Source organism: Sceloporus occidentalis, unplaced genomic scaffold (assembly GCF_023333645.1).
Source record: "Sceloporus occidentalis isolate IW3139 unplaced genomic scaffold, rSceOcc1.0.p SCAF_9, whole genome shotgun sequence".
NCBI lineage: Eukaryota > Metazoa > Chordata > Lepidosauria > Squamata > Phrynosomatidae > Sceloporus > Sceloporus occidentalis.
Window position 1 is genome coordinate 44,379,509 of NW_028316989.1, and position 19,844 is coordinate 44,399,352.

The 19,844-nt window shown below is 41.7% G+C and overlaps 2 protein-coding genes and 1 long non-coding RNA gene across 3 annotated transcripts in view; 2 read left to right on the plus strand and 1 right to left on the minus strand.

Annotated features, from left to right (window-relative positions):
• The window catches only part of LOC149307428 (uncharacterized), a 33,110-nt gene extending 29,103 nt beyond the window's left edge, over window positions 1-4,007 (minus strand). The window contains exons 1-2 of the long non-coding RNA XR_016282383.1: window positions 2,740-4,007; window positions 915-982 (exon numbers count right to left, since the gene is read on the minus strand). This is a non-coding gene — a long non-coding RNA (uncharacterized LOC149307428). The remainder of the gene's footprint in view (window positions 1-914; window positions 983-2,739) is intronic.
• Window positions 3,788-11,199, plus strand: SNRPA1 (small nuclear ribonucleoprotein polypeptide A'). The gene is made up of 9 exons (XM_089539147.1): window positions 3,788-3,921; window positions 5,193-5,340; window positions 5,607-5,685; window positions 5,789-5,835; window positions 7,194-7,296; window positions 7,933-8,012; window positions 8,473-8,548; window positions 9,301-9,394; window positions 10,963-11,199. The coding sequence occupies exons 1-9, from the start codon at window positions 3,840-3,842 to the stop codon at window positions 11,019-11,021; spliced, it is 768 nt and encodes a 255-aa protein (XP_089395273.1). The 5' UTR covers window positions 3,788-3,839; the 3' UTR covers window positions 11,022-11,199.
• A 1,993-nt stretch (window positions 11,200-13,192) lies between these two features.
• SELENOS (selenoprotein S) lies at window positions 13,193-19,492 on the plus strand. The gene is made up of 6 exons (XM_089539148.1): window positions 13,193-13,311; window positions 15,109-15,237; window positions 16,098-16,204; window positions 17,023-17,112; window positions 17,203-17,278; window positions 18,464-19,492. The coding sequence occupies exons 1-6, from the start codon at window positions 13,251-13,253 to the stop codon at window positions 18,547-18,549; spliced, it is 549 nt and encodes a 182-aa protein (XP_089395274.1). The 5' UTR covers window positions 13,193-13,250; the 3' UTR covers window positions 18,550-19,492.
• Window positions 19,493-19,844: the final 352 nt, after the last annotated feature.

Sequence of the window (19,844 nt, forward strand, 5' to 3'; positions counted from 1 at the left end):
GGTGTCCCTTAGAAAAAATGGAAAATCAAGGTAAATTTATACTTTTTTGGAACATTTTCAAACCGTGTATGCTTGAATCCGTGTATAAGAAGGGCCGACTGTATATATGTTTCGGGGGAGAAGAGAGAAGAAAAGGACATCATTTCCCATTTTCCAAAGACAAAGCTCTTCATGATCACCATGATATTCCTATTAAATCCACAGGTGTGGGGCAGGCAAGCAGATTCATGTTTCTATATCGTACGGCAGTTAGGAAAAGGAATGGAGATAAATGTGTCTTTTCCCCCTCCCAGTTGTAGGAACAGTAAATGCGAGAGAATTAATGGGTTGACAATCAAAGATGGTCTTTAAAATTAACCTGAGTTACTTGTTAAATATTTCCACTTTTAGCATAGTTAAAAAAGAGGGAACCTATTTACAAATTAAGGTGATTCGTGAGAAATGTTTGAAAAGACACACTGGGTTGTCTATTGGCATTATGTTTTCCCATAAGCCCTCATTAGGCAGCATTAATTTGCTCAGAACTCACCCTGCTTTACCTAAAAATAATGTTATACTTGTCACAGAGTTTTCAGAACAACAGCATAGCAATGGCTGTCATGTCCTTGTCACTTTCCCCATGTGAAAAGCTGAATAAAAGTGTATTCATTATATATATAACAAAATAACCAGAAAAGAGAAATTCGTAGCTGACAAAGAGAAGCCATCTCCGCGGAAATCCTCTGCTAATAACATTTTTATTGGGCCACCAATAAAGATAACAAGGGCGTGAAATGCATCTGAATTTGAAATAATGACAGTCTCAAGATCAGAATTAGATTGAACTGAGAAAATCAATTTGAATAAGGACAAAATTGTTCAGTGGCACAGCAGAAATTATTTAAACACATTTATTGAACTTCAACAACACCTACTTTTCAGATCCTATGTCTGATGATATTTCTCTTCTGTGCAGCAAAAGTATCTTCCATCACGGAATAATCTACATGGCAGAGGAGAGAATATTTGGATTAAAATTTATTTGCAAAACAGGAGACATTACACATATGCTTAGTTTCACAGATGAGAAAAAATTCTCAACTCGAGTCCATCAAGCTAATCTTCATTAAAACAAAAGAGAATGGTTCGACCAATATGCAGTCAGGAGGGGAATATCCCAAACCAGTATGCTGTATCGGTTTAAGTGGTAGACTAGGACTTTGGGAGACCAGGGTTTGACTCTCCACTCTGCCATGGAAACCCATAGGTTACTTTGGGCAAGCCATACTCTTTCAGCCTCAGAAGAAGGCAACCTCAAATCCGATCTGAACAAATCTTGCAAGAAAACCCTATGATAGGTCTCCCATAAGGTAATTGGAAATTACTTGAAGACACACAGCACCAACAATGGAGTGTTGCTGGTTAGACCCCATCTAGAGTACCATGTTCAGTTCTGGGCACCTCATTTTAAGAAAAATATAGACAAAGTTGGAACAGGTTCAGAGAAGGGCAACAAGGATGATAAGAGGTATGGAGAACAAAACCTATGAGGAAAACTTGGAGGATCTGGGCATGCTCTGCTTGATGAAGAGAAGGCTGAAAGGTGGCATGACTGGCATCTTTAAATACCTCAAGGGCTGCCACAGAGAGGCGGGTACAGGTTTGTTCTCTGCTGACTGTGGAGGTAGAACTAGGTTTAAGTTTTAAGCTACAGAAAGGTAGGTATTTGGCTGAACATTAGAAGGAACTTCTTAACAGAGAGGTAGATTCAGCAGTGGAACCAGTTACTTAGAGAGGTGGCGGTGGGTCTCCAAGGGCCAGAACAGACAGGCCAAAATAAAACTGTTTCAGGTCACTTTGGAGGTATGTTGTTTAAATGATACACACATCTTAAGAGTCCAGAAGCTGCTCCAAAGCTGGCCTCCAATCCTTAGGACTGGAATGTGGCTTTGGTGCAGCTTCCGGCCTCTTAGGACGCATGCAGCATTTAAATAGCATACCTCCAAAGTGACCCGAAACAGCTTTATTTTGGCCTGTCTGTTGGGGCCTCTACTCTGGATTTTTGCAAAAAGAGGCTCAATGCTCAAGATGGAGATCCTGAATTAAGCAGGAGGTTGGACTTATGGCCCATAGGGATGCTTCCAATTCAGCAGTTCCAGGATTTTATATAACTCAAGTCCAAAACACACTGCAGAAATAAACCAGTTTGAGACTGCTTTGACCACCCTGGCTCAATGCTAAGGAATTCTGGGAACTGTAGTTTCGTGAGACATTTAGCCTTCTCTCTGTCAGAGAGCTCTGAGGCCACAACAAACTACAATTCCCAGAATCCCATAACATTGAGGCAAGGCAGTTCAAGCGATGTCAAACTGGATTATTTATGCAGTGTGGATGCAGCCTTAGTGATTAAAAAACAAACAAACCCTGGGTGCTGCATATTAATTTGTAGATTGATTTCTTGGCAAGGAATGCCTCCTCCTCCTACTACTGAGCCAAACACTGTTGTTCGGTAGTGATTCCTGTCTATTGCGAGACCTGTACAATGAAAATGTGTTATTACTATTACATGGTTAGCTTGTAATGAAAGAGAAGACCAGCATGGATTCATCTGGTGCTCGTATGCCACCATGTGGCCATAAAGACATGCACAGATTTGCAATCTTATGGGACAAGTAACTTTCATCATGGCCTCCCTGTTGTTTACCAACATTGGGAAATGCCCATTGGGAAAGTCGACACATAACAAAAAAGCAAACAAACCACGAAGTCGAAGGCTTTCATGGCCGGCATCCGTGGTCTTTTGTGGGTTCTTTGGGCTCCGTGGCCACGTTCTAGAAGAGTTTCTTCCTGACGTTTCGCTGGCATCTGTCTGCAAACAAGAATGAAGAGACACAAAAGACACTGCGTTAGGGTTGCCGTAATTGTCCACTAAAACCCGGGACAAAATGTAGGAGGAAATCTAGACCAAACGGTAGGAAAACCGCAGGACAAAACTCAGCCCAAAATGTAGGACATTTACAGTCCTCAATTTTTCTTAAACGTCCTACATTTTGGGCTGAGTTTTGTCCTGCAGTTTGGTCTAGATTTTGTCCTACGTTTTGTCCAGGGTTTTAGTGGACAACGATGTGAAATTTCGTATCAGATCGTGGTTGTTCATTGCCAGCAGATTGACTTTGATTTAGGGCGACTCTATGAACGAGAGACCTCCTCCAAGCCTCCTCCTTAAATCCTGGAAGCTAAGGCCTGTGGCCTTTTGGACTGGGTCCCTCCAGCTGTAATGCCCCATTTCTCTTTCCTCACTCCTTCCAATGCTTCTTACTGCCAGGCCCCCTTGAAGGCTGAGGGCAGGAGGAATGTTTTTAAAGGGCATTTCCCAATCTTGGTAAACAATAAACAAACCAGGACCCTGCTGGGCAGATAGATAAACTGGGATCTGGATTGAGCTCTGTCCTGAGCACCTTGGTTCACCTTTGGTTTCACAGAAACCAACAGAGCCTCTGTGACTGTGAGGCCTACTGAAAGCACCTTGAACCCTAGCCTACACTTCTCCCAGGGCTTCCAGACAACAGCAGTGTGTTACACAGAGTTGTAAGTTGTAAGAAAGGACTCCTAGTTGGCTAAATTCCCAGCAGCTAGTTTTAACCAGGCCAAAACCAGGCCTAAATCGGGCTAAGAAGCCTTTCCACGACGGAAAGGCGCCATTTTCTAAGCCGCCGCTCGATAGCTCGGCGCTCGGCTATGACGTCTCCCTACTAGTTCCGCAAATCGACTCTTCGGCCTGCGTAGCGTTCCGACCACCCGGCGCATGCGCAGTGGTATAACTCGCTTCTCAGCGGAGCTTTCGGACGTCGTCGGCGAAGATGGTGAAGCTGACGGCGGAGCTGATCGAGCAGGCGGCGCAGTACACCAACGCCGTCCGAGACCGGGAGCTGGACCTGCGCGGTGAGGAGGCCGGCGGCTACTTTACAGGAGGGATTTGGGGCCTCCTCAACTGAGGCGGCCAAGGGGCGGGGGTACAGTGGCCCTCGAGGGTCCTATTTCCTCGAATAGGCCTGGAACGCGTCGCTGTGGGACATAAAAGCGGGAGAGCTTAGTTGACGGTGGCCCTCGAGGGTCATAATTCCTTGAATCAGCCTAAAACGCGTTGCCCTGGGACATAAAAGAGGGAATGAGTTGAGAGAGTGGCTTATGGTCCAAAACACACTGTAAAAGCAATCCACTTCGAGACCACTTTATCTGCCTTGGCTCAGCACTAAGGAATCCTGGGAATTGTAGTTCATTGTGGCACCAGAGCTCTCTTTGGCAGAAGGCTCAATGTCTCACAAAACTACCCAGAATTCCCTAGTACTGATATAAACTATAAAGTAAATTTGTATGGAGAGTAACTACATATATAGTTACTTGGAAGTAACTATGTGCAACTATAATTACTTGAAATTAAGTATATAATATATATAAATATAATTATATACTTAAGTATATATAATATATATAGTTACTTGAAAGTAACTATTTATACATATAGTTACTTTAAGTATAAATTCATACTTATTGTCCCAGAACTCCCAAGGAAACTCACAGATAACAGTTTAAGAGAATACAGAGTGCCTCTGCACTGTGGAAATAAAGCAGTTTGACACTTGAACTGCTTTGGCGCCATCCTATGGAATCCTGGGAGTTGTAGTTTTACAAGGTCTTTGGCCTCCTCTGCCACAGAGTGCAGGTGCCTCACAAAACTACAGGTCCCAGAGTCCTCTAGGATGGGGATCCGGCAGTTAAAAGTGGTGCCAAAGTGCCTTGTTTCTACAGTGTGTGTAGATGCACCCACAGTGAAGTGTATTCAGGTGCAATTAAGCAGATTAAGAGAACAGGCACTTTACAAACTGGATTAGTTCTGCATCATGGACCTATAATTGTAAACTCAGAAGTTCTCAGTTTTCACTCATTTGACAGTGGACCACGCTCCTTCAGAGTTTGGAGGAGTTTCCTTCCTTGGAGGCCTTTAAGCAGCGGCTGGATGGCCATCTGTCAATGGGGACGCATTGATTGAGAGTTCCTGCATGGCAGAATGGGGCTGGGCTGGATGGCCCTTCTTGGGGTCTCTTCCAACTCTACGATTCTGTGTTGCTGACTGTTACATAATGCATACCCCACATCTCCCTTTTCCTATAGTGACAAGGGCTAATCTTTCTTGTTTTGTGGTGCTCCGTCAGGATATAAGATTCCTGTGATTGAAAACCTGGGCGCCACCTTGGACCAGTTTGACGCTATTGATTTCTCCGACAACGAGATCCGGAAGTTAGATGGGTTTCCTTTGCTGAAGAGGCTGAAAACTTTGCTAATGAATAACAACAGATTGAGGTGAGTGGGTTAATTGGTGAAACATAGATACTATCATACATGTCTGGCCATATTGGCCATTGCTTTATTCATATTGTACCCCTTTTGCAAACTGGGACCCAAGGCACCTTACAAAACAGAGAATGACAGTCATGAGTTGCTCCTACTCTCGTTCCATTTACGCGAGACAAGCTTAAGACCAGCTTGGATTTCAGAAAGAAAACAGCACTGTATTAGTCCTTTCCAAACCCAGTGTAAAATCTCCTTGAATTTCCTTTTTATTGTAGCCGAATAGGTGAAGGATTGGAACAGTCCCTGCCAAACCTCAAGGAACTCATTCTTACTAACAATAACATCATGGAATTGGTACGTAAAGTAAAAGATGAAAGAAACGTACATCCATTTCAAGTGGACAATGTGTGTGTGTATCATTTGGAACTAACATTGTATGTGTTTTTGTCTCATTCAGGGTGATCTAGATCCTTTGGCAACTGTCAAATCACTGACTTACCTGAGGTATAGATCTTTGTTTCTTATAGCCTCATCCTCTGATGTCTATTCTATAGTTTAAAGTTAACAAGAAATGCAGTGCTAATATATATCTATATATATATATATACACACACACACACACACACACACACGTGTGTATATATATATATATATAGAGAGAGAGAGAGACAGAGAGAGAGAGAGAGAGAGAGCTGCAAACCATGCCCTATGCAGAGTGGCTTAGGGAACTAGGTATGTTTAGTCTGGAGAAGAAAAGGGTAAGGGGTAACATGAGAGCCATGCTTAAACATTTGAAGGGATGTCATATTGAGGATGGAGCAAACTTGTTTTCAGCTGCTCCAGAGTCTAGGACACAGAGCAATGGATTCAAGCTGCAGGAAAAGAGATTGCACCTAAACATTAGGAAGAACTTGACAGTAAGAGCTGTTGGACAGTGGAAGACGGTTCCTTAAAGAGAGGTGGAGTCTCCTTCTTCGGAGGTTTTTAAACAGAGGCTGGAGGGCCATCTGTCAGGAGGGCTTTGATTGTGTATTCCTGCATGGCAAGGGTTGGACTTGACCCTTGTGGTCTCCTCCAACTCTATGATTATTTAAGATGAATTTTATAAATAGCTTAGTTTTCATGCCTATATATATATATATATATATATATATATATCTCAAAGGGAAAAATGGAAGGTATTTAGCATTTTTTAAAAAAAATCCCTTAAAATTTTATTTTAACAGACTATTAAGAGATGTTATTTCACCTAGTTCTTATTAATATGTTCATCTAATGGCATGGGCTATAGCATTTTACATTAGGAGAGGGTTCACATGGGTGAATGCATGAACATAGAAAAGTAGATATCAAAGAGAAAAGTAGGCTGAAGCATTCAGTTATCTAAAGTTCCATGTACAATCTGAAATAGTACCAATTTGCCACTTCAAGAGCTAGGCCTTTCTCCTTCTCCATGAATTAGACAAATTGTCACATAAAAGTGCCGTATCTGTAGCATTCATTCAAAGACTGTTTTCTCTAGTTATTTAAAAGATATGCCTTCATCTTAAAACAAAACATGACAGTTTCTTTACAGCAGTAAAATTAATAGAATGTGTGTTTTACAGATAAGTAAAACAATCAATTCAGTTTAATTTTATTGCTTTAGATAGTGAACCATTGATCCTTTAGTTATTTATTTTATTTATATCCCAGCTTAATGCCAGCATGGGATTTATTATATTTGTTATGTGGTTGTTGTAGTGTTTTATTCTGTTTCTCACTGCTTCCCCCCACTGTTGTAATAAATGGCTTTATTACATTGCTTATGGAGCATTGTATATCTGTGAACTTAAGTAGATACCATTCTTCTTTCTCCGCAGCATTTTGAGGAACCCTGTGACAAATAAGAAACATTATAGGTTGTATGTAATCTACAAGGTGCCACAGGTCAGAGTGCTGGATTTCCAGAAAGTGAAGTTAAAAGTAAGTCTTTCATCATTTATGAAGTGTTTATCCCCTTAAGAAGCTAGGCACTAGTTTTTGTGGTGCCTGATTGTATCCTCCGTACACTATATAACTATTAAATATGAAAGTGCCTATCTTACCTCTGACCAATGTATATCAGCCCATCTTTTCAAAATGCTGGGTTATTTCTGAACATACCATTCAGTATGTCCAGTTTAATTTTGAAGTAGCATCTGTGAAGATATTTTATAGCAATGGGGACATTAGCGTCTTTCTCATAGCTGTGACTAATGAAGAAAACCTGATTGTATTGAAAAACCATCTGGATTAAATGTAGGTTTTCATGTGTGCCAATTTGATTTCCTCTGGTGCCTTTGAGTTTTTTAGCTTTTGGAAAATGGAAATAATAGAAAGGGAATTTGGGGGAAATCTCAGGGGAGGGGGTCTCTTGCCACTTGAGGTAAGCAACAAACAGATCTTTGGGGGGGATAAATAATAGGTTTAGAAGTCCCAAGTTTAAAGACATTTTGTCTTAATGGCAACATACTTTCTTCATTATGCCATTTCCTTTTGGGGAAAAGCTATGCGCAGTATGTAGTTGTTCCTGTTGATGTTTTCATTAACTTTGTGTGTGTGTGTGTGGTATCGCTGTAGGAGCGTCAGGAGGCAGAGAAAATGTTCAAGGGCAAACGGGGTGCACAGCTTGCAAAGGATATTGCCAGGAGAGCAAAAACGTAAGATACGGGTAACAACTTTAAACTGGCAGGCCACTCCAGAAACACCAGAGGCGATTGCAATCCTTCTGCCGATCAGAAAACTGAATTAAGCCCCAAGATGACACCAAATTTACTAAATGATGAATGGCTAGCTCTGCTTTTAAGAACGCTATTGCAGACGGAGCCAACAAAACCAAAACATTTCTTTTCTTGACATATGTGTCATGAACTCTAACTGTTCAGTTTCCAAGCTGGCAGCTAAACAGTATGCACAATTTGTCTTTTGTTTGGGAGACTCTAAAAGGGTGAGATACGGAAAGATCATTCTGCTGGTGTTTCTGAAGGAGCTGTTACTTCACTGTATCAGTTTGTTAACAAAGATAAGATACTACACTCGATTGAATTCAAAGCTTCTTTGGAAGCTCGAGAAGCAAATGATGGCTTTCATCTATGTAACAGTGGACTTTTCCTTCTAAAGGTTCAACCCAGGTGCTGGTTTGCCAACTGACAAAAAGAAGGCTGGCCCCTCCCCAGGAGATGTGGAAGCTATCAAGGTGATATTATCAGACCCCTTAAAGAGAGAAACCTATCAGGAAGAGCTATGCTTTTGGCAGAGATGTGACATAAAAACTTTTACTCCCATTGACTACCAGAATTTCACAAATGATTTTGTTTCATGATCATAGTATGAAACATTTGGGGGGGGCGGTGTTCTGTTAACTGACATTGTGTGTAGCTTTTTTATCAGATGGAAAGAATAGACACGGTTATATTGCTTTTTATTGCAAACATTCAATGTTTAAATGGCCAAGACAGCCCATCTTGAAGATTGGTGGGGTAAATGTGAGAAGGTTAAAATAAGTGTCCCCAACATGGAACTAAAGCAAAAATGTGACAGACACTAAACCCATCCCTGGGTTACATTTAATACTCTGCCACCGTATTCAATGTGAAAACCAATCTAGTTAGTACTGTTAAATCACTTAAGTTATTATTAACATCCTTGTGAAATATTGGCCCCATACAGACTGCCAAAATAAAGCTGCTTCGGGTCACTTTGGAGGTATGCTGTTTAAATGATGCATGCATCCTAAGAGTCCGGAAGCTGCGCTCTAGTCCTTAGGATTGGATTGTGGCTTTGGCGTGACCTCCGGACTCTTAGGACGCATGCATCATTTAAACAGCATACCTCCAAAGTGACCCAAAGCAGCTTTATTTTGGCAGTCTGTATGGGACCATTGATTCAGCATTCTTATGCATTCGGCTGTATGTTGACATTGAGTAACTTTGGACCTTTCCATTTTAGAATGCCATTGCTAATGCCACAACTCTGGCTGAAGTAGAGAGACTCAAAGGCTTGTTGCAAGCTGGGCAGATACCTGGTAGAGACCGTAAAGCAGGTAAGGAGTAGGCCAAATCTTTATACTTGTAGCTTGTACTTGTTGTTTGAACCTGGTGACAGAGATGTTTTTATTATCATTATTTTGGGAGGTTCATGCTTTCGTGACTAACGCAAAAGAGTCGATGGCTTCTTCAGTAGTGGCATTGTCATTTGAAAATATTAACATGTTCATTTTCTACTAAAAAGGATCTTTTGCAGAGGGGCTGAAGGTGGCAACTTCTCATATAGTTAAGGGAGAAACTGAGAAAGTAATTCTGGAGAGCATTTATTGAAATATAATATCCTGAGGGTGAATTCATAAGGGAAACTATATACATTGGTTCAGAACTCATGCCATGACAAGGGGGATGAGAGGAGCCCGAAGACGCCTCCACAGCTTTAAGCTGGAATGGAGACAAGCACGGATGCGCAGTGTCGCTGCATGTGCAATCCATGTCCTTTAAATAATAATAATAAATAATAATAAAAGATTTATTTATATTCCGCTTTTTCCTCATGGAATCAAAGTGGATTACAAAATAAAAGTATCTCTGGGGCATGCTGGTTTTGATGCTAAATAGCAGATCCACTGAAACAACGACTGCCAGTCCAGCATCAACACAAGCCCCACTCTTTCCTCCTGGTCCTTTCCTCTAAGAAGGCAGAAAAGTAGATCATCCTTGGTCTTGTAAAGCAGTGTCAGACAGTGACAGGATCCTGGTGTGAATTTTATTTACCAGAACCAACCAGATTTTTGGACCTCCAGTTTACTGGACGCAGCTGAGAACAGAGAAATAGACTAGAGTAAAGGAACAATGCCTGAAGTGTATTACTGCAGAATATATTGTCAGAGTTTAGTGTTTACTGAACTGGGCATCTGGTGCCTGGGCTATAGCACTTCTGATTTGTATCTAGGTTTAGATGATTGAATACTGCATGGTATTAAATTGTTCTTTCCACGTAGAAAGCTACCATGGGAGCGGAGAAGGGTCTAGCCTGACCTTCTTTTAGAAGTGCTAAGTTTCCGTGTTGAGGGAATAATTATGAGGGAATTCTTGTATTCTGATATGGCATAGAGCAGGTCCAGATTTGCCATTTTATTAAGATCCAGACATGGAAACTTGCATTGCGTGATAGTATTTTACATAATATTCTTGTAAGGGGGTGGGTCCGTTTGAAACAAATGGGGGAGAATGATTGCAATTTATTCATTGCATTATGGCTGTTGTAGTATTGTTTAAAAATAAACTACAAAAATAGTATTTTATAGAGATGCCTCTATGGCTTTACATCCTTCTTCTTTAAAACTAGAAAAAGTGATGCTGAGTTCTTGCACTTAGATATATGATAAGGACATATTACAGCATTAAAAAGCATTAAATGTTGAGTCTTCCTAATAATGGTGATTAGTAATGGAGCCATAACTGCAGAATGAGGCAAGAAACAAATTCAGGCGTTGCAAATTGATTTAATGCAAGTGAGTGAAATGTGTTTGAGATACCATAAACATAATTGGGAATGAAAAAGTAACTTTGTACAAGTACCGTATCTGTTGGTCAGTAGTATTAAAATGTTACTGTTCTTCAGGCCCTTCGGATGAGACAGAAGAAGAAATGGAGGAAGACTCAATTGCCAACGGGTCTTAAAACGCATTTTCCTACTTTACGTCCTGAAGAAGACTGTTGTACCATTTGCCTTCTGATTTATTGCTGACAAAATGTTTTTGTTGAGTTTTTTGCTCAAAGAGCACCATTAACGTATTTGGGTTATAGTTTGTAAATTTTATACTGTACGTCTTGAAGGAAAATAAAAATCTTTTTTGCAAACGCACAATAGTGTTTGATCCAGAAATGAATCCTAATGGAGCCTTACTGTACTATTTCCCAATCTGCATGTGTGTCAGTGTTGCAACTGCATAACAAAGCTTCCTTCAGTCCTAACCAGCATAATTATGGCAAGGAACAGCGGTTAGTTTAATAACTAAGGGATGGCCATGAATTCTCCACTCCGGATTTTATGCTAGGCCTCTGATATTTGTTGGTTGTGTGCCGTCAAGTCATTTCTGACTTATGGCGACCCTAAGGCAAAGCTATGATGGAGTTTTCTTGGCAAGACTTGTTCAGAGGAGGTTTGCCATCGCTTTTCCCTGAAGCTCAGTCACCCAGTGGGTTTCCACAGCCAAGCTGGGAACCGCACCCTGGTCCCCAGAGCATTACCCCAACACTAATTAATTAATTAGTCCCTGCACAGGGAGAAGGAGGAAAGCCGGACTTAACAAGATGACGTGTGAAAGGGATCTGGGAGTCCAAGTAGACCACAAGTTGGACATGAGCCAACAGTGTGATGCGGCAGCTAACAAGGCCAATGCAATTCTAGGCTGCATCAAGAGAAGTATAGTGTCTAGAATGGGAAGTAATAGTGCCACTCTATTCTGCTCTGGTCAGGCCCCATAAGAGCTGTTCAGCAATGGAAGGTGTTTCTTTGGATGATGGTGGAGGTCTTTAAACAGAGGCTGGATGGCCATCTGTTGGGAATGCTTTGACTGAGAGTTCCTGCATGGCAGAAGGGGGTTGGACTGGATGAGGGCCCTTCTTGGGGTCTCTTCCAACTCTGTGATTCTAGCTAATTAATTAACTAGGAGAAACAACAATTAAAAAGTGACGTCAAACTGCACTCTTTCTATATTGCGCTGTTTCTGTATGCGCCGTTTCCACAGTGTAGAGTGGCTTGCTCCAGTGGGGTTCGTGGCCAAGCTAGGAGTGGAACCCTGGCCTCCACCAACACTAATTAAGTTAATTAAGAGCTACTACACTTAAAGATGGTGTCAAACTGCATTATTTCCTGTAGTTAGGGCTGCCATAATTGTCCACTTTTACCAGGGACAAAATGTAGGACAAATTCAAGACCAAACTGTAGGGCAACTGCAGGACAAAACTCAGCTCAAAATGTAGGACATTTAAGGTCCACCATTTTTCTTCAATGTCCTACATTTTGGGCTGAGTTTTGTCCTGCAGTTGTCCTACAGTTTGGTCTTGAATTTGTTCCACATTTTGTCCCTGGTAAAAGTGGACAATTATGGCAACCCTACCTGTAGTGTATAATGTGACTTGCTCCAGTGGGCTTCGTAGCTGAAGCCGGGAATTGAACCCTGGTCTCCAGAGTCCTAGCCCAACCCTCATTAATTAATTAACTAATTAACTAAGAGCTACAACACTTAAAGATGGTCTCAAACTGCATTATTTCTATAGTGTAAGAATGTGCCTTGCTCCAAAGGGCTTCATGGCCAAGCTGGGTATGCAAGCCTGGTCTCCAGAGTCTTAGCCCAATGCTCATTAATTAATTAACTAATTAATAAACTAAGAGTCAAGATGTCAAAGTTCATTATTTCTACAATGTGATTTGCTCAAGTGGGGTTAATGACCGAAGCTGGGAATCGAACTCTGGTCTCCAGAGCCGTAGCCCAACAACACTCATTGATCCTTTGGAAAGGCGGTATACTGCATAAATAAACTGTATTACTATTATTAATTAACTAATTAAGAGTGTAGAATGTGATTTCCTAATCTGGGCTTCATAGCCGAAGCCGGGAATCGAACCCGTGTCTCCAGAGTCCTAATCCCACGCTAAAACCTCTGCGCCACGTTGGCGTTCGTTTGCAGGCCCACCCATTACTCCTCCCTTTCTCCTGATTGGCCTTGTTTCTCCTTAGCTCTGCCTCTTTTCCCTACCCTCTCCACCTGATTGGCCCGAGCGTACCTGATCCCTGATTGGGCGAGAACAGGGCTTTGTGACGTCAGGCTTCCCCGTTCGCCAGTCAACAGCGGTGACTAGGCAGCGGGAGGGGCCCGGATGCAGCTGAGGCGGACAGCCGCAAAATGGCGGCGGGGATGAGGCCGGAAGTGGAGGAAGAAGGGGTCCAGGGCCTGCTAGAGACCGGTGAGGAGGAGGGAGAAGGGGAGGAACCTCCCACAGCTCCAAAGGCCAACGGGGGCTTAGAGGCAGAAAGGGGCAACTCTGTGGTCCTCCAGGTGTTTTGGACTACAGCTCCCAGAATTCCCTGCCAATATGACCAGTGTGCAGGGATCATGGGAGTTGTAGTCCAGAAGAGCTGGAGGGGGCAAGGATTTCTCCCTCCATCCAAAGCCTTGCCACAAAACCCAGGACGTTTTATAGGGCTTTTAGGCAGTCTTTGGTGGGATGCTTGGAGGCTGGTCTAGACCCACTGTCATTGCAACGCTTTATTATTATAATTATTATATTGATTTTATATTATTAGTATATTGATTTATCCCTTTCCCCCAAAGTTGGGATTCAAAGAGGCTTAACAAGACGACATCTGAAGGGGGGATCAAGGAGTCCCAGTAGACCACAAGTTGGACATGAGCCAACAGTGTGATGTGGCAGCTGAAAAGGCCAATGCGATCCTAGGCTGCATCAATAGTAGTTTAGTGCTCCAGAGAATAGGATACAGAGCGATAGATTCAAACTACAGGAAAAGAGATTCCACCTCAACGTTAGGAAGAACTTCCTGACAGTAAGAGCAGTTTGACAGAGGAACATGTTTCCACATAGTGTTATGGAGTCTGCTTCTTGGGAGGTTTTTAAGCAGAGGCTGGATGCCCATCTGTCAGGGGTGCTTGATTGTGAGTTCCTGCATGGCAGGCGGATTGGCCATTGGCATCTCTTTTAGCTCTTTGATTCTATGGTTCCAGAGATAGGTGACTGCTCCCTTCCAGAGATTTTTTGCAGTTGTGTGGCTTCAAGTCCTTCCCCACTTAGAATAATAGAACAATAGGGTTGGAAGAGACCCCAAGAAGGGGCATCCAGTCCAATCCCCTGCCGTGCAGGAACTCTCAGTCAAAACATACCCGACAGATGGCCATCCAGCCTCTGTTTAAAGACTTCCAAGAAGGGAGACTCCAGCACACTCCAAGGGAGTGTGTTCCACTGTTGAACAGCCCTTATTGCCAGGAGGTTCCTCCTAATGTTGAGGTGGAATCTCTTTTCCTATAGCTTGCATCCATTGCTCCGGGTCCTGTTCTCTGGAGCAGTCCTCAATATGACATCCCTTCAAGTATTTAAACAGGGCTATCAAATCATCTCTTAACCTTCTTTTCTCCAGGCTAAACATCCCCAGCTCCCTAAGTCTTTCCTCATAGGGCATGGTTTCCAGACCCTTCACCATTTTAGTTGCCCTCCTTTGGACACGCTCCAGTTTCTTGACATCCTTTTTAAATTGTGGTGCCCAGAACTGGACACAAAATTATTCCAGGTGTGGCACCAGAGCTCTCTGTTTTACTCCTCATGCATGAGCACTAAAGGGTTCTGGAGGCAGCTGCTGTTTATCTTGCCTCTTATAGGCAGGCATACATATAGCGGGATTGGTTAGAATAGACTCCCATTCTTTACCTGCTTGAGATTTATTGCTGTTTACCGCAGACACTGAAAATCTCCCCCCTTTACCTTTCTTCATGTTGCTAAAACAAAATTCCCAAGGTGAGAAAGAGGGACTTTGCATAGGTGTGAAAAGACTTCCTAAATGAATGCTTCTTTATCAGATGCTTTGTTAACTGTGATATGCCTGTAAGCTTGTGAGAAGTGACAGGACAAGAAAATGTCTACATAAGATACTGTAGTGATATTGCTATTGTTCATGTTATGGTTATTCTATAGACTCCATCGTGTGTTCAATACTGTGAATTAATTCTTGCATCTCTTTGTGTTTTATTCTAGTGGGCTCACTGCTGTCAGACTATGGCTGGTACATCCTCTTCAGCCTCATTGTTGTTTATTTACTTGTACAAAAACTTGCCAAATCATATCGAGGCACCAGAAGGCCCAGCGTGGACACAGCAGCCATTGGTTTGTATGGGGATGGGAGAGGGTTTGTTGATCCTCAGTGAAAGCTTGCCATTCGTTTTCTTTTACCTTTAGAGTGGTTTCTGTATGTGTTACAAGACTTTACACAACTAGCTCTGTATGAAAAATATCCATAGAAGGACAACAAATGTTACCGCTTATATAATGTGGGCTGATTTTATTATGTGTTGTACATGGTGAGTCATGAACACTGCATTCTGTGAACTGAAAGAAAGGCTGTACATACACATAAGCAATAAAATCATTCATGGGTGCCCTCATTGAGGTTGCCTGACTACTGCCCCAGAGAATTTGTGTGAAAGAGCACTTGAAGTGTCTTGTCTTCCTACAATTTCCCCCCAGAAAAATTTGTTGCAATCCAAAAAGCTACTTGTGTTCTTAAAGACTTTACTTGCCCACATGAGACATTGCAGATATTCTCCTTTTGGTTGCACTCCCTGAATGTGCACACATGCACATACACACACACACACACACACCATTCCATCTCACTTTTACCTTTTTGGAGTATGTGTGTTAGGGACACCAAACATTTCAGTAAGTGTACAGAGGTATCTTCACTGTGTTCTTGATCACAACAGAATACTAATTTCCATCCCAACATTTGTTTTGGCAAGGAGAGACTTTTGTGTTAATTAACAATCATTTCCTATGCCAGAATCATTTGGATTATTTGGATGAAATGTTCAGTTAAGTGGGAAGCATTTATCTATGGTATATATCTTAAACGTTATTGATAAAATGTGGGGTTGGCTTATGTCGGGTACAGGCAAATGTTCATAAGGTAGTGTATGTCTGTTTAGATTCCTTGGAAGCGCTGACTCTTTTCTGTGATTCATTAGAACCTGATGCTGTGGTTAAACGACAAGAGGCTCTGCTTGCTGCACGTTTGAGAATGCAAGAAGAGCTGAATGCACAAGCAGAAAAATTCAAGGAGAAACAGAAAAAGGTAATGGTTCAATCTTGCATCTGACCAGTACAGGTCAACATTTATCTCCTGTAGCTGGCCAAATGGTCAGCAATTATATGTTTCTTAATCATGAACAGAACAAAATATGTGTAAATCTAATTTATACTCTTCATCTAGAAAGATTAGTACTTTTGGCGTTGGGCAGAATCCTGGATATTTTACACCTGTGTAACTCTCTTTATGGAATTTTTGGTGTTTGTATTCCAAAGGAGCAATTGCCTTAGTCTCAGCCAATGTCTTTTATACTTTCCTCCCTGAAGAAAGTCTGAAGCTGAGCTATGCTATGAAAGATCATGCTTGCTTTGATTATGTGGCCATGGAAATAGCTGTATTGAAGTACAGGCAGCATCCATGTTTCTTTTTCCTTGCAATGAAAAAACCAATTGAAGGTTGTGCTGAATTGAGAGTTCTCAGGACATGAGAGATCATGAACAGTCTTGATTCTGGATCCCTTTTTCAAATTTTTTGTTTGCCTAAATAATGCATGCTAATCTTCCGATGATACAGCAGAAGTGGGGAACCTTTGTGACTGCAGTTCCCATCAGACTCACTCAGCATTGGCCAGTAGCGAGGGATTGTGGGAGCTATAGTCCAAAAGGTTCCCCATCCATTTCATCCAGAGCTAAATGGTGATCTGTTTCTCAACACCATTCCTCTTAGTGAAATACCAGGCTGGCAGCAGAACTGGAAAGATCAGCCCCTAGTGAGTTACATTCAATTAGTGGGCCACCTAGCTTGTGCAAGTTTGGCTTAAATATCACATCAGTCTAATTTCTAAATCTATGTTTGCCTCTTAGCTTGAAGAGGAAAAGAGAAGACTAAAGATAGCAATGTGGGAAAGTATGCAGGAAGGCAAGAGTTACAAGGAGACTCTCAGACAGAACCAGGTTAGTATTTGGGGTCAGAAATGGAGAGGAAATGTTTTAGTTTAGAAGATGAGCAGAAAACAGTATTGAACAACTCTTTCTGAATGTTAGGAACCTGAGGCTGGAGCTCCAACATCAACTGATGTCCCAAAGCCAAAGCCAAAAAGAAAACCTTTACGAGAAGGAGGTAAGTTCCAGATCTGGGTGGCTGTTTGTGGAGTTGGGGAGGAGTGCTCAGGTTTCTTCCTAATTTTCTGTTTGGTTAGTTCTACCCAGTCACTTTCCGTCTATATTTCCTTAAGACCCCCTCTTCAGTGTGTGTGTATTGGTCCACAACTTTCTGTTTTGCTTTTAAGTTTAAAACATTACAAATACAGTAATAAAGTGAAAAGATAAGGGGAGGAGGATATAATGATGGACTAGGCATATAGGATATAATAATGGATTAAGCATGTACATTAATATAAGTTGACCATATGTCAAGGAAAAGTTTGGTTTTGGTTGGCACCTCTTAAGATACACATTATGCACAGTTAGAGAGCAATAACATCCTCTGGCCACTGCAGAGCAAATGGCAAATCCTTTGCCTTTCTAGTTTTGTAGTATGAACCTTCTTCCAGCAGCTAGGCTGTCAGTTGAGTTCCAAGTCAGAAACATAATTTAAAAGTAAATGTGCATCTGCAGATGTCAGTTTTCTAGTACAGAGTTAATAAGGTGAAAGACATCCATCCCAAAACGAAGCCGCTGCTGGACATGCCAATTTCATATGCCACAAAGAAGCATTTTCTGCATTACATCACCAACATTTAGATGAAGTGGACAGTTTCTTCACAGAAACATGTAGCCATTTATTTTAGCTACAGGGGTCCCATCTACCGTAATAATAATAATAATGATGATGATGATGATGATGATGATCATAAATATTTCTTACCCACCTCTCCCTGTGGTTTGAGGCAAGAAACAACAGCAAATTAAATATATAACACAGTTAAAAGGACATATAAAACTGTTTAAAGAGTATATAAAACTGATGCATGTTTTAAAAAACATGCAATGCAAATTTTAAAATTCATAATTTAAAAATCACCCGGATGAGATTAGTTTTAAGTGCTGTTTTGGACTTGGACGGTGTATCCAGCTGTCAAATCTCTTCCGGCAATATTTGCCTTTGCTGCTGTTGCTAGAATGCCTCTGATTTTCGTTCACTTCTCTTGAGTTTATTGTTTAATTATTTATGGAATCTATAGTTCATCTTTCTAATTTAAAACAGAAGTATAATTTTTAATTTAAAATAAAGGCATAACAGTTGAACAACTTTCTGGTTTTCCTAAATGATCATGTTGCTGAAGTTTTTCCCCTCTTATCCCAGGTTACAACCCCTTGTCTGGAGAAGGTGGTGGGACGTGCTCATGGAGACCAGGACGCAGAGGTCCTTCAGCGGGCGGATGAGGATAAATTCTGCTGGTGTCTTCTTTGGACACTGGCAGGTATTAATTGGCCCCATAAATGTAGCTGTCTATGGGTTGCTTGGCACAGGGACTTCTTAGTGGAGGGTTAGGTTAGTACTGTAGTGGCCTGAGAGAGACATGAAAATAAAAATGTAAATACAACTGGTGATGCCATGAAAGCAGTAGGAGAGAATGCTAGAAGCTGACAGGAAATGGTGACATGAGGGATACCTTTATTTTGTGAGAGGGGCCTTGTGTCCCTTGCTTGGCAATATGTTAGTACAAGCGGCTTTTCTTTTTGAGGCTGAAGCACTGTCATCTGTGTGTTCCCTTAGATTATTTTTCTGTGCAATGGGAACATCTAAACTATCTTGTCCAGAGCGCTTGGGACTGAAGTGCCATGGGCTCTACAGGGACTTACCTGCTGGAAATGGCAAGTTCACTCTTCCTCCACTTCGTTTTGGGGTGCGGGGTTAGTTTTAGACAGCAAAGCTGGGTTTTCTTGCAAAAATAGGATAATAACCAAACACCCAGCAAAAGGGAAAGCAAAATGACCAGTAGTCGGGCTAGTGCAATTCCATAAGGAGGAAGAAGAATTTAAAATGGTGCTGCTCTGGATTTTGAGACCCTGGATATCTCCTGCCAACATTGTCCAAACTGGCCGTGCCATGCCCTCATCTTGTTGGCAGATGTAGCCAGTTGTACCTTGAGGTCATGTTATAAAATCTTTGAGTTTGCTTATGGGGTTCAGCCCCTCATAAAGGTGAAGTGATAGTTCTCTGATAAAACTCCCTGTAACAAGCAGCCTTAAATGACGTGGTCCTTATAAATGGTGGAGACATCACTGAGGACCTCTGAAGCTAGACAGCTTACTGGGGACATTTCTTGCCATATCCTCATTCTGTTTCTTCTGCTTTGTATGACAAAAACTAAATAATATTTGAAACCTATCTCTTTCTGTGGTTCTTTTCTATACAGGGAAGTATGTATTCTAGTTTAATGAACATGTCTTAAGATGCAGTCCTATACACAGTTACCTTGGAGTAAGCCATATTTAACTGTGTGTGCTTACTTCTCAGTAAACATGTATATTACTGTGCTGTAAAGCAAGTTACATTGTTGGTGTGCAGCTTGTTCTGAACAGGTCTCTCTCCCCTCTCAAAATGGTTACTTAATAAAATATATTTATTTAGCATCAGAGATATTCCTAACTCTTTGCCCTGTAGCATCAATGCGCGCACACACATGCAAAAGCTTATTTACCCTGGGAAGCTTGCAATTTTAATTTTCCCAGGGGAAGAT